Genomic DNA, 26,872 nt, shown 5'->3' with positions numbered 1-26,872 from the left:
TGTGTCGCATAAAATAATCCGATTGCAAAGAAGTGAATGTTTATGTGTGGAATGTTTACATAATACAATACAGTTTATTAAAGCTGAACATTACTGATTTAGACAACAAAATAATCAGAGAACATTTTCTTTTCGGCAAACAGTTCATTTTCTGCTTTCTATTTGTTTATTTTCATATCATTGGCAGCTTCAGTTCGAATGTCAATACAAAGAAGGTACGAACGTTTTGTTTAACAGCACTGACCTTTTTATGTGCTCTCTGTCAGCTGTTGGCTCATTATCAATCATTAATGAACACCCAACAGCCACACCCAGCTGAGTCCTTAAGATGCAGGTAGTATGGACCATTTGTATCAGAAATGTTTCATTCAGAGGTGATTGCTACGCGGTTTCTGTCTTTTGATCAGATGTACAGTTATGAGAGGCGCCTGCAAACATTTTCTGAATGGCCTTTTCGAGAAGATTGCCAGTGCACACCTGAGCTGGTGAGTGTGTCAGCAAAATTGCGTTGTAATTTAACTGTTTTCACGTTAGAGCTCTCGGTGCGTATCCGAGTCCGTTTGAAAGTAGAGTTCGGTTTATATCAAAGTATTTTCCGAATTCAGCAGCGCCCTAATGAACCGGACCCGAGTCCCTTTGTAAAGATTGTTCAGGTAAGGTTCATTTAAACTCCGCTACCATTCGCAATAAGTCAAAGTCATGGAGGTCTGTAATACCTGGAGAGAGAGCAGTCCCATTCGTCTCATTGGCAGTTACATGACTGACGAATGAACTGATCTGCACTGTTTACAGATTAGTTTGAGAATTTCCAGCCCAATGATTGGTCAAAACCGCCCGAATGTATGTTTAAAGAAAAAAAAAAAAAAAACGCATAAAAAATTAAGCAAATTTTGAAGCTTAACTAAGTAACTTTTGGCCCTCTTCCTGTTGCAGCAACAAACATTGTTTTGGTTATTGCATGAATGGGGCATCGGCTCAGCCCTTCTGAGCAGATTATTCTGATGTTTTGAGGCCTACCCAATGGCGGTTCTAGCTTGTATGGCACCCTTGGTGTATTCTCCCATTCAGCAGAACCACAACCCATAATAAAAATGCCCCATTAGAGTGGCTAATGCTATCTAATGAACAACTGAGCTAATGCTATTGAGCTACAGTCTGGTTAACTATCAGTACAATAAATCTCTTACCTGACGAGCAAGTTAAAAGCCATCTCCGGATTGGTTTTAAATCCTTTTTCAGAGTTGTTGCCAGCACTGAAAAGCCAAGCTGATGTTTATTGTTTTATTACTGGCTCTGTCACTTTCTCTTTTTGCCTCCCAATTCAGACTCCTCTCAGTTTGAGGTTTCATTATTTTTACAATGGGTGATTTCCCAGAGGGTTGCCTTGAACGATCCATGGTCAGTGTTGCTCATTTTTTGCGGCTACAATCTTTCAGCTTCAAGCAAGTACCACTCCTTCCACCGCAACATACACGCGCTATACTGTAGTAGCCGGACCTTCTTTTCTTTTGTACAGTACATGTTGACACCCTCACTGGCGAATGATGGAAGTAGACTATTCAATTTCCTGGGAAATCCATCCCGACAGCTCTAAAATATAAATGGATGGTAAGGCAAACACACTGACATGAATTAAGTTTTGTTCATGTCTAATGAGATCTTACATGGTGTAGCTTTATCAATAATATCAAGCGTAGCTAACAACCTTTATGACACCATTAAGCAACAAAATGTTGCTTTTGGAAATCAAGTTTCCAAAAACCTTTTACCCTGTTTTCTTTCTTATCCACACAAACACACACTTGCTGAAAAGCAACATAAATGCTGCCCTGGGATATCCAGAAACCAAATATAAGCATGTCGTTGTGCTACGATTCAAATTTATGTTTTTGATATTTAATATTTTATGAATGTCAAAAAAATATGTAATCAGTTTCTTTTTTACACTGTTATGGTGTAAACCATTATTCCAACTTGAAAATAACAGTCTTTGAACAGTCTGTTGAATTGGCTAATACACAAGAGTAAAAGTTCCCAGACAGCTGTCAGGGACAATGGAAAAATGGCTGATGTTCATTGATTCCATGTTCAGGACTGTGTGCTCATCCAAAGAGGAGCTCTATCCACGTGATTATTTTATTTGGGAAGAGTAAGTGATATGATCCAGAGTGCTAAACTCTCAAAATAAGCTTAATTAAACTTCTTGCCAAAAAGCATCTCCATTGGTTTGCAAGTATCAAATTTGCATTTAAAAAAATGCAACGGAATTGCTCAATTTAAAACCAATTATAATCATTTCAAACCAGCCCAAATTTTGTCCACCTGCTCAAGCATGTTTTTCTACCACATTTAAATCAAAACTTGCCCAATTGGGCAGAAACTTCCTCAATGTGGCAACAAATTGACCCTTGTACGTATGCAACGGTCCAGTTTTGGTGAGCCTGTGCCCACTTCAGCCTCAACTTTCTGTTCTTGGCTGACAGAAGTGGAACCCGACATGCTCTCCTACTTTTGTAGTCCATTCGCATCAAAGTTTGTGACTTGTTTTGCATTCCGAGATGCTATTCTGTCCACTACAATTGTTCAGAGTGCTTATCTGGGTTACCGTAGCCTCTGTCAGCTCAAACCAATCTGGCCATTTTCTGTTGACCTCATCAACAATGGATGTTTTTTGTTTTGTTTTAGGCACCACTCAAGAGTAAATCAAGCCGCGGTCAACACCTTTTATTTAATTTTTTCCCCATTCTGATGGTTGATGTAAACATCAACTGAAACTCTGTATCTGAATGATTTATGCGTTTGCACTGCTGCTACATGATTTACTGATTAGATAATCTCATAAATAAGTAGGTGTACAGATGTTCCTAATAAAGTGCTCAGTGCTAAATCAATTTCATAATATCAAGGGCTACAGAGGTTCTGCTAATGCTGCGTGCGTGCGGTTTTGTTAATTAATCTTAAGGGACAAATACTTCAATTTCACAGTAAAATGGCATTTGCATGTAAAATGGCCAGAAATGGCATTTTAGGTTGGCGTAAAGCTGACCATTTACACAAGGTTTATTTATATTTCTTCTGCTCCAATCTTGCACTCTGTCTGCTCGTATGAATGTATCTGATCATTAGAAAGTGTTTCACCGCTGTTCAAATGCGCTTTGGATCACATCATTTATATGTATAAATGTTTTCCATTTGAAAGAACTTCATTTTGAATAAAACTAACGCCAATAAAATGCAAAGAAATCTCTTCAGTAATCAAAATACTTTTTGAATGTAGCTTCGAATTACAATTATTTAAATTGTAGCTATTGAAATATTGTTACGTATATTTTGTATTTTAAATACGGAATCCTGTAACACCCCAACCCTGGGTATACATGCCAAGAAAGTTGTTCCTTGTGCTTGTAGATAAAAAAATGTGGGGGTTATTACAACATATATTCATGTGATGGGACAATGCCCGGATGAAGTATATCAGGAAACTATTCATACTACTTGCCTACATACCTAAAGAACCGGCCAAGAAGTGCATCCTTCATCAAATGCAGTGCATCCTCTGACAGTAAGTGATTTCAGGTGCAGCTTATGAAAAAAGAGCCAAGCAATCAAATATAGTGTGAAAACGGCCTCGAATGCATCGCTGCTCTGTTGCAAGTGAAGTTGTAAAACCTGAACTTCTGAGGCATTGATCAATTAAAATGTAAATTTGACATTGTGTGAAAACTGCATCCATTTACTCCTCTCAGATGGCCAAGGCAGGTTTTGTTCACTGCCCTAGTGAGAACGAGCCGGATGTAGCCTGTTGTTTCTTCTGCCTCCGAGAACTGGAGGGCTGGGAGCCTGATGACAACCCCTGGTGAGCTCCATCCTGCAACATGTCTTATAATCTTCTAGCATTGTTGAAAGTTATTTATTTTGAGCAATCTTTCCATTTGTCTACTTGTGTATAAAACCAACAAAAAGTACATCTCTCTCTCTCACACACACACACACACAGATTATAACGATTGTGGAGGTTTTATTTATAAAAAAAAAAAAAATAAAAAAAAATTATAATAATTTATAGATCTAACGGATCACTGTTGAATGCATTTCTTTTACTGAATGTCTTTCACTAAGGTCTGAGCATGCTAAACGCTCCCCCAATTGTTGCTTTCTTCACCTGAAAAAGACATTTGAAGAGCTCACTGCTATTGAGTTTTTTCACCTGGAACTCGAAAGGCTTCGTATCTACATTGTAGGTGTACATTGATTTCAGGCATACTGATGTTTTCAAATGGGTAATCTGCCACCATAAAATGCCAATTGTTTCATTGCCATCAAATGGAGTTTCAGCCCAATACCTACATATGCAAATTTAGCTTGTTTGTGTTATTTCTAATTTCCCCCCCAACCCAGAGGAAGATGGCTCACATGAAGATTGCCCTCTTTCGTGATGAGGTAGAGGCCATCAGCAAAAATCTCAGAAGTCTCATTTGATATCCAGTGATGATTGGATTGTATGGTGTAATAATTATGTATTGGTTTAAATAAAATAATTTTTATGAAGCGTTAACTGTTGTTTTATGCCTCTGACATAATTGCTTTTATTTGACTCTCTCTGGAAAATAACCAAGTTGGACCACATGGTGGCAATATCATATAGAGGGCATATGTATGAATTGAGACACAGGAGATTTTCTGTTCAGTATGACCACAGCCCTTTGATTTAACTGAACACTCATAAGTATTCAACACTATTCTAGCAGTGTAGCTCAACTTGCCACTTGTTTTTTTTTTATTTATTTTTTTTTGTTAGACCTTGCATCCAAACCTTGACCCTGGGCAGATGGTCCTAAGCCCCACCCTCTCAATGCTAACTGTTGCCCCTATAACATGTCACTGTAGAGTTGAGAAGAACTGTGAGTAAATATAAAGTCAACCACTGGGGGCTTGGGGTTTTGGAATTGAGGGTTGCTGATGCACTTATGCAGCCAGGAAAAAACACAAGGCTATAAGGACTGCAAAAGTCTGTGTTGTAATGTAATGTAGGGTTGATGAAACAAGTATCTATTTATTTTTCTTTTTTTCTTTCTTTTACAAATACTGTGCCATATTAGAGAGAGAGAGAGAGAGAGACCTTCTATAGAAATCTGCACAAACCACTTTAGTTTGTGTTTCGGATGGGATAGCATCTCTAATCCCTAGCCTACCCATCTCCCCCTTCCTATGCCCTGGATTACTGTCTAATGCAACACTCTGGACACTGAGCCTCGATCAACTGCTTAATTCTCCTTTATCCGCTTGCAACCGAGCAAATTAAATAAAAGACATTTTCACAAAAAAAGGGGGAAAAAAATGATGTAACATGGTTGAGGAGAAAAAGACCCCTTAACCGTGGTTTAGATTCACTCACAGTTTTGATTTCGCATAGTTGCATCACCGTGTGTAAGTTACTCATTCACAGGTTATAAATGTTGCATTGTCCAGCAACTGCCTGCTCTTGTGAGATACACAGTATGCACACCTACACTGTATTTCTGTGGTGGCAATAATTTTTTTTTTTTAATGATTCATTTAGCAGAAATGTAATTTTCAAGAGAAATGTTTATCTCTTGAAAACCAGCTTACTAAGTAGTGTTTATATAATAGAAATGGTAGCCATTATTCCACAAACTTATCAAACCGTAGTATACTATATTACATTTCATTTTTCACATGACATTTTTATTTTGCATTTTGAAATCCAATTTTGTATTGTCATGATAGAGATGTTATATTATGGCTGATATTCCTGTTCTTCACATATCCATGAAAATGTGAGATCATGCACATTACATTGCATTATGCCAAATAGTAGGTTATCTGGGTATTCTGTGCATACAAAAAAAAATTGCATTGCACAGTCTAATTCATTCTGCAGCTTTTGAAAGGGTAGAATGCTAGGATGCTATTCTGATAATATATTATCATAATACTGGTACATAGTCCATCACTTCCTGTCTCATCACAGGGTATGACAGGTGTCCATGCTCCATACACACCCTCAAACTGACTGGGTTTTCTCCTCTCTGAATGTGGCATATGGACTAACTGACAGATGTTCCCAACAGAAAGTTTACAACCTGAAAGCGCCATTGGGGCCCATCTGTTGCTGTGTGCGGGTCCTCCCCCTCAGCGCTCCTCATCTTACACCAGAAGAGGCTCCGCCACACCCCTGCCTCACCTCCACTCAGCATCCCCTCCATTTCACACATAATTCTCACACCCCCGTTGCTCACACCCCATTCAGCCTTTATGAAACATTGAGCCAAATTATTACTGAGGGACTCACCTGGAAAGGTATAGATTAACTCTGATTTAAGGACAAAATTTTTTATTAAAATACTTTTTCTACCAATAGATGGGTTGTTTAAACCATATTAGAATATATAAAAATAATTCAACTCCAACTCATGTAACTCAACAGGCAAACCAATGTGATGTACAGTGGCACCATTAAGACCCTTGAAATCGTATGAATGTCATTATATAACAAAATATCAAACCAGGTAGCATTTATTAAAAATGATTGCTCAAGCACAGTTTTCAAGCAAAACATTTCACAAAAACATGAGGATAGCTGATTTAATGCTGATTTGCAGTGATCTTTGAACCAGATTAAAGGATAGTTGTTAAAAAATTTAAAAATAAAAGTGTTTATACTGTATTAGACTATATACAGAAAAACAGGGACACCATTATTTGCCATGTAGATAGTTTTCTGTAATTTAGCCAAATCCAAAACCTCAGTTAACCTTCTATCATGCCAAGAAGTATTGAACAATACCAGAATCCATTCTCAGAGTCCAGACTAATCATTGAAAATCAAATTGTATTTGTTTATTTTGTTTATTTTTTTATCATTTTTTTATGTTTTCCATCAATTGTCAACTGAATAACATGAATCTAGCTTGGTGCTTTAAGACCTTTCCATATAGTGACCCTGATCCTACAGTATGCAACCCCCATCTTCCTCTGCTGAGTTTTACCCACTTTAAACTCATCAAAATCATCAGTAGATTCAGGCTTATGTATTCCTAAATCTCTTTGTGACCTTTCCCCTCTCATTTTTCCATTGCTTCCTTACTTTTCCCATTTATTTATCTTTTACTCTCCATTAGTTTGCATGGCAATCAGTGTGAGCTAACTGCAGGCTCTCTCTCACACAGTCAGACCCTCCTACCTTGCTTTCTTTTTGTGCCTGCTTCCATAGGGACCCCCACCTGTCCCTCCTCTCCAGCCATTGTGGGGGCTCAATGCCGGGCCACCTCCACAATGCAGTGGGCGTGTAGAGGGGGGAGACAGGGTAAACACAACAGCATCCCTATCCTATTAGAAGCTCTTTAACTTTGACAAGCCAGCACACTCACAAAGCTCTGCTGAAACGAGTCTTGCCTCACAATGTCATTTTAATAGCTTGTTCCACCCTTCTGTGAACTCTAACCTCACTTTACCTTTCCTCTGCTGTGAGTCATATTTACATTTTGCTCTTCTTGTCACTCTTTAGTTTGATCTAAACTCAGGGCAGGTGCACTGCAGTTTGCTGTGGAAACCTCCTCTCAGACACAGCAAAATTTCTAGAGAGCCAGATTTATGGCAGAAACAACAGACAACTGAGCACTTGCAGCCAGTTGCAACAGACCCCTCAAGTTAAGAACCCTGTTAATAATAATAATACCCTTACAATTATTATTCAGGGTTTTCTTAACTTAAAGCTGATGTAACTTTTTCATTGTTAAAATATTTCTCCTATCCCAGCTTAATATGCAGAGACAACCATAAATAAGCTATAGGTTTATTTACTTGAAAACTGTAAACACAGTTTCGCTGTGGCTCTATGAAATTTTCTCTGTTTGTTTTGAGAAACCACTCTCAAGAGAGACAATAACATTGACTCAACCAATGGCATGAGTTGGGGGGCGGAACTGTCTGTTTGTTTGATCAATGGCAGAAGGGGGCCGTATTTATAAAGCTGTTTTGAGAACGTTTATTTTTGCTCTTCGGTTTGGTTGGGCTAGTGGTGCAGAAATTACTTCAGCTTTAAGGGAGTAGTTACAAATGCACTAACATTTTGTCAATGTTTAGTTAGGTGAAGTGTGTAATATTAGTCCCACTAGTGGTATCAAATGGAATTGCAAAAATATTTTTTTTCAGGCTGGTTATTTTGAAGACTCCACTCATCTGTCATAAGCCACACCCCAAACCCACCCATTGGTTGAGCCAATGGTGCTACATATACAGTCCAACAAACAGAGTAATTGACACTTTTAGGGGAAATCAACAAACATGCCTTACTTTATAATATAGTATTATACAGTTTACTTTGTAGTTGTTATAGTTGACACAAAGGGATAGCAAAACGACATGTCACCTTCAAACTTCCTTGTATTAGTTGAACTATGTGGACCATTGAAACACATTAAATAATGTGTGACAGAAAATGTATATGTCCTTTTTTATGTGTATATGATCTCTTTGTGGTCAACATCAAAATGTAGACACAAACATATTTTGCAATGGACTTTTTGCGCAATGTTGTCACAAGACAACTCTAATAGTTTGTTTGAGATGACAAAAACTGCAAGATACCGTACGTCATGGCTTGTACGAAAATATATGTATTTTATTAAAATACAGATCAAATAATCAACAAACAGAATTTCACATCGATACATTAATATCATGACCACATGGGAAGTCGGCATGTTGTTTCTAAGAGTTCCAGTGGCTTAGGATGCCAACTCACTGATAAGTGGCATCTAATATCAGACATTTTTGTATCGGCTCCAGTGTTTCCCTTCCCTTCAGATCCCCTGTTAAAACCAGGAAGTAATCGCTTAATCAGTGACGATTACGATTCGGAGGTTGGATTTTTACTCTAACATTAAATTTTTACTCCACTAATAGTTAGATGTAGGTTTGTGGTTTGGGTTGCAGGGAATAGTTTATGAAATCAGAGAGACTATTAGCACTAGGTGTAAATAGCACCTGCCTCACAGCTAGGCTATTTGCACTCTGGTGCTTTAATGCATATTCTGGTGGAAACACAGCAATTAAAGACAAACTGCACCCCTAGTGTCACTGCAGTGTGGTTGTGGTGTAATGATGGTGTGGATGTGCTTTTTCGTGCAGACGATCCAGGTTTGATTATGCCTTTTATCTCACATTTTCCCATTTCCTGTCTCCAATCTTAATATTTTCTTTAATACTACTTAAAAATAAATATAAAGTTTGATTTCCTTACAGTGCGTGGTCTGGGTGAAGGTTGGGGTTAGAAAGGGTTCATTCAGGTAAAAGGAACCATGGTTTTACTATAGTAATGTTGTAGTACCATGTTTTTTGGTGGAAGCCATAGTTTTAATGCAATTAACCATGGTGTTGCTACATTAATATGGTGTTGTTAATATAGTAATATACCATAGTGATACTGTGGTTACTGTAGTAAAACTATGGTTACATTTTCTAAGGGACAAAGCGGAGACAAAAGCTTGTGTTACCAAATAAAAAACATCAAACACAAAACTTTGCTCGATGCAACTTTAATGCATTACATAATTGTTTTATAAAGTTTTTTTATTTTTATAAATTCAGCAGGCTTACGCGTCATGAATGTCAGACCAAACCTTGCGTTTCTTACATTTAACAGATGGAGTGTTATATCTGGGGCCTCTAAAATGAAAATCCAAAGACAAACTAATAACAAAAGTGGTATTGTTATTATATTTCAAAATAAGTGAAAAGACCAATAATATTGCATATTTGTCCCACTGAAATGCTCATTCTACGTTATAGCATTAATTTTGAGTTGGATGTAGATGTACATTTTCTGGTATAAACAACAGTAAGGTTATCTATAACATCTATAAAAAGTTAACACCTAATTTATGTGACTATATTATTCTAACAGTGTGACTGAGTTGGAACTCCTTTCATCAGGCTGTTATTGATGCAAATGAGTCATCTCTTGGAATTTCTGAAGGCAAAACACTGAAGCAAAAATAGTTTGCATGTTAAAGAGCTTGAGACCGGTTGGTGAGTAAAAACGCACCTGCTTTGCGCTCACACTGCTCTGTCCATTGAGCATTATCCACCTACAGAGCCATACAGGTTGTGACTTTGAATTTGCCTATTTGACACTGCTAAACCAGATACCTAAGATGTTAGACTTCATAATCAGATGAACCGCGGGACAAATGCACACCAATCCGTATATTACACTCGTAAAATGGAGTTCAAACGTGCCCACATGCCCAACAACACTTACTGCTTTGGCCACTGGGGGCAGTGTTTAGAATTTTGGTAAGCACAGACCAATTTAGCTAAAGAAAAGTCAACCTACAGTGACAGATACAGAAAGCAAATGGTTAGGATTAGGTTTTGGGTAAGTGTTTAGAATTTATAGGTTTGGGGTTAAACTTGTGAAAAATCATGAGAAAATTGGTTCAAAAACCCCATGTCTTTTTCTTATGTATTAAAATGATGGTTCAGTTACGAAGGGGTTACACTTTATGGCTTGGTTTAGGTTTGAGTTAGGGGTTAAACTTATATATAGTTTATTGTTTATACATTGTTCATTGATTTTTTTTGTTTATATGTGAGTAAACATTGTACGTTTTTGCACAAGCCAACTTGTGCAATTTCTTACGATTTAGCCAGCCGATTTAGCAATTATTACGACTTGTCATGTGTGTCAACATTCTTTTGAATCCCTAATATATTCCAGACTCTGTCCAACCACTTCTTCCTCCTTTATCTGACTTGTCATACCCACTCAGAATTATTTGTCCATGTTGCTGTCTTTTTCCAAACCTCATACTCCTTCATCCTCTTTATGCTTTTTTCCTCATCCAGCTGCTTTTTAGTTCACACTGACTATCAGTTTCATTGTGCTCCAACTCTGTACCTTGACCTCATGCTTCTCTGGCCTATCCAGTGTGTTTGTGTGAGTATGTATGATGTGACTCATGAGGAGGAGGAGGATCACAGTGTTAGCTGAAGCTTAAAGGCAGGGGATTACGGCAGCACAGACACTGATTAAAGCCTTCCAGCCTCCTATGGCCCCATTAATACAATCTTAATCACAATGCTTTATCCCCCATCTCACCCCTATGGATCAGGACCTTTCATTTAGTAGGAGCCTGTGTTGTTTGGCCAATGGATTAGTGCCAGAGAGACAAAAAAAGCAAGGGAGGAGTGAAAGAGGTTTCAAACTGCACTTTAATGTCCCATCATCCACTCTTCTTCTCAAACTCACTTTAAACACACAAAAAAAGCACACACAACTCATCATGGCAGAGGCCTGGTTTGCATATAACCATCTTTTGCAATAACTGGAGATGTGCTAGTGCTGCAGTGGCCTAGAGTATATAAAGGATCAAACTTTGAACAGTTGCCTTTTAGATGGCCATTGTAAGTGCATATTTGTAAGTGCATTTTACAGTTATGCATTTGACAGATGCTTTCATCCAAAGCGACTTACAGTGCATTCAGATTATGCATCTTATCAGTTTGTGTGTTCTTTGGGATTGAAATCCATGAATTTACCATTGCAAGTGCCATGGTCTAATATTTGAGCTTCAGGAAATGCATTTTGTTTGTTTTTACAAATTGAGGTAGGATACTGCTCAAAATTATATTCTGTAGTATTCAACTGCTTGTTACAGACGCTGTAGAGTAGAAAGAGCTTAAATTGTATGAACCTTAGAATATTACTTTAAAAATGCATGCATTTCATTACATTAAATAACAAAACATTAAATAATGTGGCATCTTCAAAGAAATTATGCTTGAGGCTTTCTCAGAACTTACTTTATGAAGTCCATTCCTTTAAAGTTCACATATAGAGTAAATAAAGGTGTAATTAATCACATTAACTATACATATTCCAATATCTTTTATATTTAGTGTCTAATGCAATGACCTTCAGAAGTGTTCAAATACGTTTTTTATTAATTGTTATTAAGTAACTGTAAATACATATTGTAATTACTTTTTATAAATGTGTTTTATATTTCGGAATTCTTTTGTTTTGATGTTTTTTTTTTATTTCTTAATTATTTCTTTATAAATGGTACTTATGGAATGACATTCATATATTTAAGTGTGATCTAAGTGTCCAAATTTACTTTATGAAAAGGCTGTGTTCTGCCTTATAACTTATACTGGGTCAGACTGGATTTAAAGTGATCAAAAACAATGAAAGGTTTGGCTGGATTAGAATAAGATTTACATTGTTTGGAAGACATCTGTGAGTCTTGTATGCTTTAGGTTCTAATATTCTAGACTCCTTTACATAACCCTTGCATGGGTATTTGCTGTGGCACAAAGGTCACAGTGAAGATCATCTGCCCTATGGGAAAGCACCAGATTGCACATAGTCTTTGCACACCTCTCTCTTCATTCAAATTTTTCCATATTTCTCTGTTTTTTTCTTCTGTTTTCAAATGATTGTGTCAACAACAGCTGACAACTCTGAAACAGTTCCCTGATTTAAACCCTGCTGAGTTCTGCCCAGACAGCTGCTGTATTGGCAATGAACAACATTAAAGCTAGTCTTTTGCACTTGTGTAGGTACAAACACTTTAGCTTTATCAGTAACTTGTTTAGTTTTCCTTTTTTCATAAAGTGGCTTCAGATGTATTTGGACACTTGAGCCACACTTAAAAATGTATGTCTTTGCTTTATATATACATTTTAAAAAAATATGAAACCAAGTGTTATACCAACCATTTGTTGGAAATAAAATAGAGCAAAGACAAACTTTCACAAAAAAAAGTATGAAAGAGGTTTAGAATTATGAAATAATACATATGTATATTTTTCAAAATTAAGAAACTATTTGAAGTATTTGGACACTTTCTGGTTGTCAAACTTAGCGAAACATGTCCATACACATGTGTTTACTCTGCTACCCTGTGGGAATTTAAGGGAAACTGAATTAATATATTCACTAAAATCACCTTGGGATCAGTTACTCAAAAGGGGAAAATATGGCTGAGATAAGTCTAGCATAATTTTTTCCAGATGTCACTTGCAGATGTAAGTGTACAAAGAGGCCATTATAGAATGTTCCCCTTAAATGATTGTGATTGTGTTTCTGCTATTCTTTCCTTCTCTATTTTGAATGCATATGTATAATTTGCAAACATTTCTGGAATTGTAGTGAAGTGTCATTTTATTTTTCTCAATCTAATCCCCTAGGCTTTTTAACCCAATGTTCCTAACAACAGTAGACACCCAATAAAGCCTGAAAGCATCCTGTGCACTTGACTCTCTGAATTCTGTCCTTCCATGTCTTTATCCACTCTCACTGACTCTCTGTGTGGAACTATGTGTAATTTAAATACCCGGCTGAGCCATAAGAAGAGAGAGGAAAGGGGTCACTCAAGAATGGGGGTCTTCAGAAAATACCTCGTTCACCACCTCTGTTTTGGTTTACTCCCTCTACTACTTTCTCTTTTCCCCCTTGCGCTCTCTCTCTCTCTCTCTCTCTCTCTCTCTTGGCCCCAGCTGTCCGACAGCCCCCACAGTTCTCCCAGCTGTCTCAGTTCTCCGAACGAGCAGCCTCACAACAATGCAGGTCAGAGGTCGAGAGAAAGAACACACTGCACTTACAATAGACCAGTGGTGCCCTCTAAAACAATTGCTCGCTTTTTCTCCTTGACTTCTCTCGCCTTGCCGGGGCTGGAAAAGACAAACCTTTGGAGCGTTGGATGAGGTGGGGTCCACTTCAGGCACAACGGCCTCCGAGGCACCTATCCTTCCAACAATAAACACACTTTCACACACAATCGTTCTCTGGCTTGTCACTTCAGACTATGCATCCCATCAATGCCCTGTTTCACCATTTGGAGAGGCATTTCATTGTCCAATATCAACACAGAGCTAAAGTCAGTGATGACCCTATACTCAGTGATATCAAGGTTTGTGTAAAAAAAGCTGACAGTATCTGCATGTGCAGATTGTTTTTGGAGCTAAGAGATATGAGTTTTAGGAGCCATTTAAAAAACACAATTCACACTTGGGCCTATGTAGTTCCCTTTATTAAGCTCTTTTTGTGTGTCTGTTTTGTTTAGTTTTTTCCCCAAGCATTTTGGCAATGAAAAGGCTGGGAAAATGCAAGTGAGAGTGAAAGGGGATCCCATGACACAGTCACCTGTTCCACAGCAATGTGTTCCCATAGATCCACATGCTCTACTGACTCAATGCAAACTTCCCATAATAACACTAATATTAATGACCAAAACTTGTCAATTTCAGTTGTGAATTTTTTGGCACTTTTTTACACTTTAATTAGAGTAAAAAAAATGCAGTGTATCTGTCTAATGCAATGCTTTTTTTCATAGGGGGTAGATACACTTATTGAGTACTTTATTAGGAACTATATGGTCCTAATAATGTGCACAACATGATCTTGTGTTTTGCATTCTGAGATGCTATTTTGCTCTCTACAATTGTACAGAGTGGTTATCTGAGTTACCATAGCCTTTCTGTCAGCTCGATCAAGTCTGGCCATTCTCCGTTGATCTCTATAATCAACAAGGCATTTCCGTCCGCAGAACTGCCACTCACTGGATGTTTGTTATTTTTCATTGCACTGCTGCTGAACGATTGGCTGATTAGATAATCGCATCATTGAGTATGTGGACAGGTGTAACTACTAAAGTGCTTAATGAGTGTATACATGTGTGTGTGTGTGTGTGTGTGTGTGTGTGTGTGTGTGTGTGTGTGTGTGTGTGTGTGTGTGTGTGTGTGTGTGTGTGTGTGTGTGTTCATAAAGTATTTCAGTAACATCATTGGTGGATTAATATTCATAATTCACTACAGAGCATTCATAATCGAATCCAATAAGAAAACAATATAGAGGATAGACTTTGAATTATAGCAGTATAACACTTGATTGTTATGAGGAAAGCATAATATTATGTATTACATTTTAAAATTAAAGTCAATATTTTTTTTAAGTGTCGGATTTTACTGTTAAACTGTTCACTCTTGCTGGCATAATTGTTCTTGCTTGATACATTTCACTATTAATCTCTAAACAAAGTAACAAAAACGAAAAAATGAAACAACTGAGTGTCAAATTGTATAAGAATATTTATTTTCTTATAAGTGCGAAACAGGTAAATATTTACAAATGCTTGATCAAAATTACAAATATAGTGGAGAATGGCAAAAATACATTAAACTGAAAAAAATCCAAATAAATAAATTAGATACTTTATGAGGATTGGTAGCAGTGACTAGCAGTGTACCAAAGAACCAATAAAAACAGTGCTGACAAACTGCTTCAAAACATGGACAAATGTAATCAAAATAAATATTAAATACAGTCATAAATAAAAGCATTAATTGTGGCAAATGTATTGTGCTAAATTTATGTTCCATTTCCTTCATTCTCTTTTCTTCATTTTGTTTTGTTCGGAGGAAACTATAACCTGCTAAGAGGTCCTGTTTGTCTTAGTATCTATTTGCTGGATTTTTGTGGCATGTGCACAAAACATCTTCTTTGAGGAGGAGAACATCAAGTGTACAGAGAATACAAATTCCAGAACAATTAAAAAATAACATTTAAAATAGTAACAAAATTTGTCATGACAAAAAACAAGAATAAATTAACGAAAATATCTCTTTCTCTTAAATTGCCACAGGTAGGTTATGTTTTAGATACTGTATGTCTCTCTAAGAGAACACTATGGTCTCTTAAGGGATCAGACAGGAAACATGCAAGGTGTCTCCTTGAATGTGCTGGGCCCCTGGAGGCACACTGAGGAGTAGGAGGCAGACTTGTGGTCAGGAAGAAATATTTGTTCATTCAGTGTAAATGGTGCTCATCTGAGATGTCACCATGTGTGAAGAGGCAAACGTCTTGAAACCCATGTCTAAAGGTAGCTCGTACCGGGATCCTGGGAACAGTGTGTGACCCTGAGGTGCTGGAAGACCTGCCAAGGAAGAGGGTGGATATGGGTGTGAGGAGAGGTAATGGGTGGCATGGGTTGGGTGAGGCGTAAAGTTCCTCTCTGTCTCGTGCGGTGAGTGCTCCTGTTTCAGGGCGAAGTTTCCACTGATACTAAGAGGTGGCGTAAGAGGGCCATCGTAAGGTGGCGTGCCACTGCTACATTCGTTAGGTGAGGAGTTCTCATAGGTAGCCCCCTTGAAGCCCTTCAGATGTAGCAAGTGCGAGGCCTCCAATGAGCCGTAGGGTGGACTGGGCAGTCCTGGTGAGGGATAGCTAATGGGGTGACCCTGCTGACCTCCTGGTACCCCACACTTGTCATCCAGCATGGCTGAAGGTCCCAATTCAAGGCAGCCAGCCACTAAGTTGCTGGTAGGCTGTGAAAGCCCCTTGCATAGCATCTCCATAAAGCCATGGCTCTCAGGTGACTGGTTGTTCTCCAGAACCTCGGACAGCGCCCAGATGTAGTTGCGGGCCAGCCGCAGAGTCTCGATTTTGGAAAGCTTCTGGGTCTTTGAGTAACAAGGCATGACGCGACGCAAGCTCTCCAATGCATCATTCAGCCCGTGCATGCGTGAACGTTCCCTGGCATTGGCCTTGACGCGGCGGGCACGAAATCGTTCCTGTCTGGCTTTGGTCATTTTCTTCTTTTTAGGACCTCTCCGCTTGGGTGCATTTTCTCCGTCAAGACCAACCTCTTCTTCATCCTCCTCCTCCTCTTCCTCCATATCCTCACTGCCAAGTTCCACAGGTCCACGATTGCTCCTACTCAGTGAATAGTGATCTCCTATATCAGACGTCCTGTCACCATCCTGTGAACTGAGGTCCTCCTCCATCCATCCAAGGGAGCTGACCAGCTCAGTCACATCTCCTGGCTTTCCATAAGGTTTAGTCATCATTGTGATCTAAGACACAGGATATATGGGTTATCTCACATGATAAAGGGATAAACATTAAAAACAGTGTTTGAATGTTCACAGTTTCAGCACTAGGGACTGGACAGCTCAGAGCAAGGACTTCAAATAGTGCTCCTCTGATTGATACATTTTTAAAGCAATAGTTAAGACTATCATCATAGATTGACAGGAAAGCTATCATTTTGATGATTATTATTAAATAGCTTACAGCTCTAGAATTCTCTAGAGATTTAATGCGCGATCTAAAGGCAAAGACTTTCAATCTAAACGCCTTTTATTTCCGAACACTGCAAAGTAATTTTGGAGATGCTGTCAATCTGGGACACGACTGGATTTAGTCCACAGATAAAGCGCTTGGATTTAATTCGTGGGGAACCTGTAAGCCAGAACAGACAAACACAGGACCAAGCCACACTAATAATACTTGAATATTTTTGAATTTGATTTGATTTGATTGAAAGACATCAGCGTTTTCTCCAAAATATTTTGTAACATTTTGAATAGTCTGCCTCTTTATTCTTCCGTTTTTCTTCGATTTACTTTCTTATACATTATTAGAACGTGCCTTTAAGAAAAACATTTAAAATTGTCATAACAGTCACATTACAATTTAAAAACGGCCTCTGTTGTGGTTCTTCATTGGTGCGTGTCATTCATTTAGAAGCAGAACGCAAAAGTTTGTTGAAGTAATGAATGCATTATAGACGACCCACATTTCCAATTAATTCAATTATCTATAGCCTGCATTGTCTACTTATGCTTAGACCCAATGCTTGTTATATACAATATTATTATATTTTATTTTGTCTGATTATTTTATAATATATTATATTATATTTCTCGCTAATTAATCTTTGATTTAAAAATCATGCGAATCATAAAAATAATAAACACAATAGTTTTTTGCCTAAATAGCACAAATACTATGTATATATTTTTTTTGTATCTGTATCTGGATTTTTTGCATCTATATAAATAAGAATTTAATCTACAAAACACTCTATAAACAGTACATAAGTTTATTTTCCCATATTCACCAAAGAAATCAACTTTGATAAGCTAAATTGCTTATAAAGCTAATATATTAAAAATGACCATCAACACTGATATATCGACTACAGACATAAGTATAGAGAATTTCAGACCAAATGTTAACAACATCCTACCTGTTAACGTTGCACCTTGAGTAACTTCAATAAAACTTGAAATAAGTGGTCAGACTTTCTTAACGCACTGTCACAATTTGCAAAAGAAATGCTATAAAAAGAAACGTTATTATATCTCAACAGCACGTCTGCGCTCATTTAGCTCTCCATTGATACATCAGAGCGCGTCTCGTGTCTCACTGAAGCACACTGATTCCCGGCTTTGACTTTCTAGCGATGCTCGCAAGCTCCTCCCACGCGCACCCCACCCCTCCAGCTGATCCGAACGCGCGTGGCGCGCTCTTGGCCAAAAGTTTCACGACTTAAGTGCTTGCATTTATCCCCCAGGTTTTGTGTGTGAGTGTGTTCGCATTTGTGTGGACGGAACGATGCAACTTTCCATTTATATTAACCTTATAAATATTGCAAGGTTGAACAGATGAGAGGCTCTTCCGTTCATTTGTCATGTGTCAGAAGATTGCAAATGTTCTACCAGTAGCCCATGTAGTATACCTTATTCAGAGTAGCGCCACATTTCATTTTTGACGGGAACGACAACGAGGCTATAGAGGGATAGACTGTTTAATCAATGGCATGCGCTGTATAAAGGTCCTATATCACATCTATAGTTAGCTAGCCAGCCAACTGAACGATAAACGCCGATTTAAAGGGATAGTCCACCCAAAAAGAAAACTCTGATCATTTACTGATTCTCATGGCATCCCAGATGTGTATGACTTTCTTTCTTCTGCTGAACAAAAAAATTAACATTTTTAGAAGAATAGTTCAGCTCTGTAGGTCCTCACCATGCAAGTAAATGGGTACCAACATTTTGAAGCTCCAGAAAACAAATAAAGGTAGCATAAAAGTAATCCATAAGTGGTTAAATCTATATTTTCCATATGTGTGGGTGAGAAACGGATCAACATTTAAGCCCAGTAGATGGTGATGCAAGAAAAATGCGAATTGCCAAAATAAAAGAACAAGAATATGAAAGTGGATATTGATAGTAAAAAAAGGATTTACATATTGATCTGTTTCTCACACAAATTTACGCTTCTGAAGATCGCTTCTGAAGATGTGGGCCGAGTTCGAAATGGTATAGTACCATAGCCTACTACTCTTACTATTTTACTATGTCTGCCATAGACAGACATGGCAGAAGTAAGAGTATGGGTAGTATGCCATTCCGAACTCAGCTATGGATTTAACCCCTTGAGTCGTATGGATTTTTTTTTTATCCTGCCTTTATGTGCTTTTTGAACTTCAAAATGAAAAAATTTGGGTATTCACTTGCATTGTATGGACCTATACAGAGCTGTAATATTATTCTAAAAATCTTTGTTTGTGTCCAGCAGAAGAACGAAAGTCATGTACACCTGGAATGTGTGGCATGAAGGTGAGTAAATTATAAGAGAATTTTCATTTTTGGGTGAACTATCCCTTTAAACAACAGTACAACCCACTGAAGAGACAGAAGTTATCCTACCTGCTATACATAAAAAACATTTTAACTTGCTAGTTATAAATGAAGTCTTAACATAAATGCTTGGCTAGTCAACACATACTTTAGTTCACTGTTTAATGTAAAGTAATTCACCAGTGTATCTGTTGCTTAGTGCATTGTTCCAAGTTGAAAACTAGCCTATCATTGGGAAGCGACACAAATATCACTCTCCTTTATTTTTTTCGTGACCCGCGTAATTTTATGCCCCAATTCCGCCCGCTCTGCGCTGGATTAATACCCTCGAGTCCTAGTTTATGGCGAGGTCAAACGTTGGTCTTAACTCTAATTACAGTAGTCTAGTCTACAAAGACGCGCGCGCGTCCCAGTAAATGATTGTGACAGTCTGGTGCGGTTTGAGCAGGTGTGTGTGTTGTTCACCCGTTTCATTTATTCGCTTCGTCCGCTCATTAGCGCCCCTCAGCCCAGTAAAACATAGCGCTCAATAACTGCTGGATTAATCAAGCAAAAACGGGTTTGTTTTGCGGAGATAAGTTACTCAACCATGCATGCTGTGCCTGAGGGTGTCTAGATTTGCCACATGAAATACTCTGTAGAAGAAAAAAAAATAAGTGCAAATGTATCAGACACTTATGCTGAGGATCTTTATATTTAATCTATAAAAATGCAAAGGAGCCTGTTCTCTGTTGCACCTGCTTACATTTAGTCTATAAGGATGTTTAAACCTGTAAGAATACATTATAATAACAAACTTAATTTATAAAGCACCTTTCATAAGTAGGCCTAATTCCTAAAAAAACAGACATGTGTTTATGTAAAACTATCTTAGCAAATATAATTTTACATATTTGCATTATTTTTGACATTTTGCCCGGTTTTATTGACTAACTAAGTTTGACTTTATTTAGCAGAATAGGGATACACATGATGTGCTAGTAGGGTCTCTATTGTAGTAGTTATTGCTCTTGACTGCGGGGCTTCAGGTCACACGTGTCCTCACACTGATCCCACTGTGCACGCCAAGTGTGCACATGAGCCCTAGACAGGGAGCTCACGTTCCTTCTACATAAAGTTTGGGTAACACTTTATCACAACTATAGAAGATAAAATAATTCATATACTTTAAAATAGTTAGAAATATCATATATCTTAATATATATGCCTGCTACTGATCTATTGTAGTTTAATATGTTCTATATGGCACTATATGATGTTTGTTTATGGCATGTTTTTTAAAACATTAAGTGATACCTGTTTTTAAACAGTAACAGAAATATAGGCTATTTTAGATAAATGTGCTTTTATCTGGTCACAAAGTTTGTGAGAAAATAAATAATAATGGAAGTTTTGATTGAATTTATTTTTTAAAGGTAGCGAGTGTGCCCACAGTGATACAGATATGGGGGCAATATAGTAATAAGGCAACATTTGTAAACTATGCAAATATATTTGAGACTCAAATTAAAATAATTCCAAATAACAATTCTGTTACTTTCAGTACATTTGGCATTTCATAACATGTCTATAAACAAATTAATCTCGGTTGTGATTGGATCAGTCAGTTTGAGCCCACATTGAACATTCTTCATAATAAATAATTTCCCTCCACTTAAGAAATACAACAAGGGGGCTTTTACCCCAAATACTATAATTTCACTCATTGGATAGTTATTGAAAGATAAATTAGCATTTTTGCTCAAAAGAAATGTAATGATTGCAAAATCAGTAGCTTCATCAGTTTGTAGCATTTTACAAATTATTAAATGTTAGTTTCATAATTAAAGGTTAGTTTAATTATCAAATGTCCTCAAAATAAACCTTTAGACACTGCACGTGGTGACCTAATTAAACAGGGATATTTTGCTGTGTATACAAACAGGTGTTTAGGAAAGTGCAGAATTTTTGTTGTTATTTAATATTTTGGGAGAAAGTACAATTAAAAGGGTATTTGTACCTTATTCAGATTTGATATAGAAATATATCTGCCTGTCCATCTGACATTTTTATATTTTGTATTTATTTTTTTATTCCCCATTTTTTAAATCTGATATTGTGTTGCTCCTTTAAATTAATTATGCTAAGCATAATTTCTATGTGTTTAACCTATGTTTTTGCTTTTTATTTACTTTTCAGTAGTGTGCAACCAAGTTACACATTTCAGGTTAATTGGTAGGGATGTACTTGCTAAAGTTAGATGAAAATGTTTAGTCACTAGGTGATTGAGAAATGAACAGATGGTATTAAGTGATGTGTCTGCTGCACCAGCGCTCACGCGCCAGTCGCCTGCCCAACATAATCTCACGTGCGACAACACACTTGGGATAATAGGACAATATCCATACTGCTAGTTCGCTCGGGCGACACTTCTTTCCTCTCACACAAAGGGAGGAAGGCTTCCGCTTGGCCGCATAGAACTCCCAAAGTGAAGTGAAGCTGGAAAAACAATGCTCTGATGAAGATAGAAAGTCTTTGCTATGGTGACAGTCAACAATCAATGTCCAATTAATCATGATTAACTTGAAGGAAAATGGTTAGACTAATGTGATTTAAAGATAACCATAATTAAGTTATTAAAAAAGCTTGGAAATTCTCATCTTAACACTTTCTGAATGGCTCTAAATGATGCAGAGGTTCATTTTCAAGTCACAGAGAACTTTATTTCCTCTTTATTGCTGTAACTTATATGTTTCTGAGAAAGTGGCCTTCAGACAGGGTAATTTACATGCTTGAGTGTTTTCAGGCATATGTATCAGGAGTGGTGCTGTCCCATATGAACCAGGGATCACATGTGTGTCAATGTTACATGCACCTAGTAAGTGTGTCATGCTTCCCCAAAGATCCCAAGGCAACCCTGCTTCTCCACAACCTTATGTCCCAGGAGTGTTCCACAATGCTGTGTCACACCTGCAACCTGTATTGGGAATTCCTGTGCTGAGCCCTAAAGCTCCTCCCTTGTGCCCTTAATGATGGACATCTAACTTAGGGACCGAGGCCTCCTGCATTTTCTAGTCCAACTCAACCAGAAGTGAACACTACAATCACAAGAGACCATTTACTCTTTTTCACCATCTGACCCTAATGCTGATGGTTTCATGAGTGCTTTCTTAAACCTTAATGCATTTGGCTTCAAGGGCCTTTATGGAAAATCTATGAATAGAAAGCCATGAAAATAGCAGTAAACTCTGTAGACAACCTCCTGTTGAGAAAGTTTAGAGTTCCAATTATATCCACTGGAACAGCACAGAGAACTCCCATGACCCATATCATTGTGGCAACTCCACTCCACCCTCCCCCTCTGAACTATTCACTTATTAACTTTTTTTTTTCCAACATACAATTTAAATAAATTGTTAAAAAAATTTAATAAAATCAACTTAATTTCATGACATAATATTGAATGAAAGCTCCATGCATGCTATGTAGTCATCAACATCAACCTGCATTACTGGCAATAAGATCAGAACATGGAAATGTGCATGCAGACCTCAACACTTGGTGCAAAAAACATGATGATGGTAACAATAAACAGATTATTTTATTTATTTTTTTGATAATGAATGGATAATTTTGAGTAGAAAATGGACTTCAGACCTCAAAAAACAAGAAGTTTCCAAATGTAACAATAAAAAATAAAATGATGTGAAAAAACTTGCAAACAGTGAAACTGTGCAAGCTCATTAATTATTCAAACTTGGAGCATGTTGGGAACAACAGCTTCGAAAAGTTAAATATGGCACGGTTCTCTACTTTAGGATTGATACATGATGATGCATTGTAACAAATAACTAATTATAATAAATAATATATACTCATATAAGATAAAGCATCATTTTTACATGTTTGAATTAAAAACATATGTGGTATTTACTTAATATTTTCAAGTTTACGCATTCATTTACTCAATTTAGAAAGTACTTAATCTTTTCTGCTATATTTACTTCACCACAAAAAAACATTTCCAGTGTATTTTAACATAAGGATCCCTGATAAATGACCAATACTCAGCTTCACCTTTAGTCTGATACACAAAACTACCAGCAAATGCCAGCAATCTTCAGCATAAAGCTGACAGGTCATTAAAAAACAAACCCTAACCAAGCACATCCACCACCTGTCAACAAATCAACAATACATCAACACATTCGTTAGTACAATGCATCCTCTCCATCCTGCAATACACCAACAATTTCTTTACTCTAACTTGTTGCGATGCTGTTGTAGTTCCTCTGGTTGAGAGTTTTGCTCTGTGCCAAAACAACCCACACACCCACAACTATTGCCACAAGTGAGTTATCCTTTTTAGCAGTCCCAAGGGACTTGTTTGGAGTGGGAAGGGGGATTCATCTGCTTCTCTGACAGATGGGTCCTTGTTTCTGTCTTTCTCTCCCTCACTCCCTCTCTCCTGAGCTCAGACACAGACACACTCGCTTAGACTGAGATTGAACGAATACAATAGGAATTAAATCCATGCACACATGCTCCCTCCATGTCTCCTAAAAGCTGAGCCCCTTGTAATAATTATAAAAGCAGGGGTGTGTTTGGGTGATGGGGGGCTGGTCTGTTGGGCAAATCTTTGATGAAAATTTGGACTTAATGGCTTTTTTTTTCCGTAACAAACAAAATACCAAATCAACTTTTGAAGTAGTTGTACTTATACAAAAATTGTGTATGCATGTCAAAATTTTCCTCTCTGCTTTAAAGAGATATAGCCTCCCAAAAATGAAAATTATTAAATCAAATCAAATCAAATCACTTTATTGTCACACAACCATATACACATGAGCAACAGTAGGTAAAAGTCTTGTGTGCAGTTACAAGCAACATAGCAGTCATGACATATAATGAGACATAAACCAATTACAATAAACAACATATTTACACAACACAATTTACATATCAAATGTACACATAATTACACAACACAATAATAATACACAATTATGTGAGCATTTCCTCGCCCTAATGTTGTTCCAAACCATTTAGACTATCTTTCTTAAGTGGAACACAAAAGGAGATATTATGCAGAATGTTAACCTCATACCATTCACTTTTTAATGGAAAAAAGATGCAGTGAAAGTGAACGGTAACTGAAGCTATCATTCAACCTTACATCTCTTTTTGTGATCCGCTAAAGATCGAAACTAGAGACTAGAGAAGCCATCACTGTCACCTTAACTGATGTTGTTGTTACCATCTACTATAGGAGAATTTCTAATTTGTCATGTTTAATACTTTGTGACAGATTAGGAAATTAAATGTTATGTTTTACAAGAGATGAAGCAAAGTGAGAACAGTAAGTAGCCTAAACATCACATGAAAAACTCATATGTACGTTTGGCCAAAATAAAATACAAATTTGAATGCCTTAACATCACGCCAAGCTGTGTGAATATGCACGTTGTTTAAGATAGAAGCATTGAATTGATCTTGGCTTACCTGCTAAAGCTGGAGGAAATACATCACATGCACTTGAAACGTCACTTCCGTCATCTGTTAAACGGTGATTGCTTTCATGTAGTAAAAAAATGTTAAGTGTTCCAATTGGAATGATACTAAACTTTAAAAATGCATACACTACATGGCTGAGTGTATATTTTAAAAGTGCATAGTGTGTCATTTGGGACACAGCTCTTATGTCTTTTTGTGGGTTTGTTTACATTTGAATTTTTTATACTATATTTATATATAAATAGTTTGGGCTGTTCGAACATTCCATCAATGTAGGTTTATGTAGGAGTTTTGATCATTCACTGTGCGAAAAACATAATTCCGACCAGTTAGAAAATATGTAACAATCTGAGGTCTGTACAAAGTTTGTTGGATGTAAGAAAGCTCTTGGAGGAATCTTGGAGATGTTTGAAAGCTCTTGGAGGAATTACAGTCAGAAATGTTAGTCTTGCTTTAGGGAGCTGTTGCTTCATGTCTCTATTACAAGGTGTTTAATACAACATGAGGGTGAGTAAATACATTTTCGTTTTTGGGAGAACCTTTCATATAATTCTAAACATGTCAAAAATACCTTAGAAAACTAAAAAACTCAATTGTATTCCCCTAAGAGAATAATAGAGAGAGTCAGAGGGAGAGAAAGAAAGAGTGTCTATGTGTATCTGTGTTTTAAGAGATATGTGTTTGTAAAAGTAATCCCAAAGCTCCAACCTTATCTGCTGCTTACTGAAGCTGAATATAGTAGTTCTCTGGGCTGGATCCTGTGGGACAAACGAACAGCCTAACTGAGTCCTGCTTTCCGGCACTGGGGAGAAGAGGGCCTGAGTTATGGAATGCACTTTTATATTTGTAGCACTCCCTTCATTAGCACAGTATATAATACCCAAGACCATTTCTTTTGTACATTAAGAACTCAGGGCCAATGAGGAGTGAATAGGGGGAGAACGCAGAAACCACAGAGATAGTGCTGGGAATAAAAGCCAGTCTGCCAGTTTGTGTAAATCAATCCCACATTATATCAAGTGACCACATAATTGGAAGCGTAAAATCACCCATTTACACAATATGCCACCTGTAACCTTTCTCTAGGCTGTTCAACTGCTCTGCTATTGATATGATGGCTGGAGAGTGTCCATGCAACACCTCTTGCAATTTTTTAGCGATTGCTTGGAAGTAGAGCAAATTCCTTACTCGTCCATCCTGTTGCGGAATTCAAGGGTCACGTTTGCTATTAGAGGCTTAAGTGACCAATTTGAAGGAGGCGAATACAATCACTTATAGTTCCAATTATGGTGGTTAGAGAATTTATTTCAAACCGCATTTTTAAAAATGAAGTGCTCAGCTCACCCAATTACAGTCCATCCTCTTCCTGAATCTCAACCCTGTTTGAGGTGAGCTGTGATAGGCGAGGGAGAGGGGGAGGGGGGTTCCATCTGCTTTGCTGGCTGTCCTTTGGGACCTGGGCATACCCCAAGGGGCTGTAGCTGTGAAGGATGGAGGGAGGGAGGATGGGAGGTAGTTGAATAGATTGCACCCATGCACTAATCAAAGGCCATAATCAGTATGCTCAAACACAATAGGCAGATTTTGCCCATTCCTTATTCTACCCTCTTCAAAAAATTTAATCATTCATAAGTTTCATAAAACCAACTGAAACTGGCATTCTGTAATTAATGATGAGTGAGCGGATTCGCAGAGTTTCATTTTAACATATAAAAAAACAAAATGTGTGTGTTTGGCAGGAGGCCATGGATTGAATGTGATCAGGTGCATGTTTCCCACAAGTGGTAGTCTGATTTCCACTGGTTTGCAGCAATATGACACACAAAGGTGATAAGTGGTTTAATTAATAATTTTTTTCTTCAGTAAATGTAGTTTTAAATTAAATAATTTAGCTTCAATTTGAATGCTTTGCTCAGCA

General features: G+C 37.5%; 2 protein-coding genes across 2 annotated transcripts; one reads left to right on the top strand and one right to left on the bottom strand.

Moving 5' to 3' along the window:
* The first annotated feature begins 351 nt into the window (after positions 1 to 351).
* On the top strand, positions 352 to 4,545 carry birc5b (baculoviral IAP repeat containing 5b). The gene is made up of 4 exons (XM_052092147.1): positions 352 to 485; positions 3,747 to 3,856; positions 4,120 to 4,237; positions 4,399 to 4,545. Exons 1-4 carry the CDS (start codon positions 360 to 362, stop codon positions 4,477 to 4,479), a joined length of 435 nt encoding a protein of 144 aa, XP_051948107.1. The 5' UTR covers positions 352 to 359; the 3' UTR covers positions 4,480 to 4,545.
* A 10,624-nt stretch (positions 4,546 to 15,169) lies between these two features.
* LOC127619174 (neurogenic differentiation factor 4-like) lies at positions 15,170 to 18,226 on the bottom strand. Its single transcript, XM_052091966.1, has 2 exons — positions 18,063 to 18,226; positions 15,170 to 16,884 (listed from the first exon to the last, which is right to left on the bottom strand). The coding sequence occupies exon 2, from the start codon at positions 16,876 to 16,878 to the stop codon at positions 15,835 to 15,837; it is 1,044 nt and encodes a 347-aa protein (XP_051947926.1). The 5' UTR covers positions 16,879 to 16,884; positions 18,063 to 18,226; the 3' UTR covers positions 15,170 to 15,834.
* Between the last annotated feature and the right edge of the window lie 8,646 nt (positions 18,227 to 26,872).

This window comes from Xyrauchen texanus, chromosome 25, assembly GCF_025860055.1.
Source record: "Xyrauchen texanus isolate HMW12.3.18 chromosome 25, RBS_HiC_50CHRs, whole genome shotgun sequence".
Classification (NCBI taxonomy): domain Eukaryota; kingdom Metazoa; phylum Chordata; class Actinopteri; order Cypriniformes; family Catostomidae; genus Xyrauchen; species Xyrauchen texanus.
Note: the sequence above shows the minus strand (reverse complement) of the source record. Positions and strands in the feature narration are given on the sequence as shown.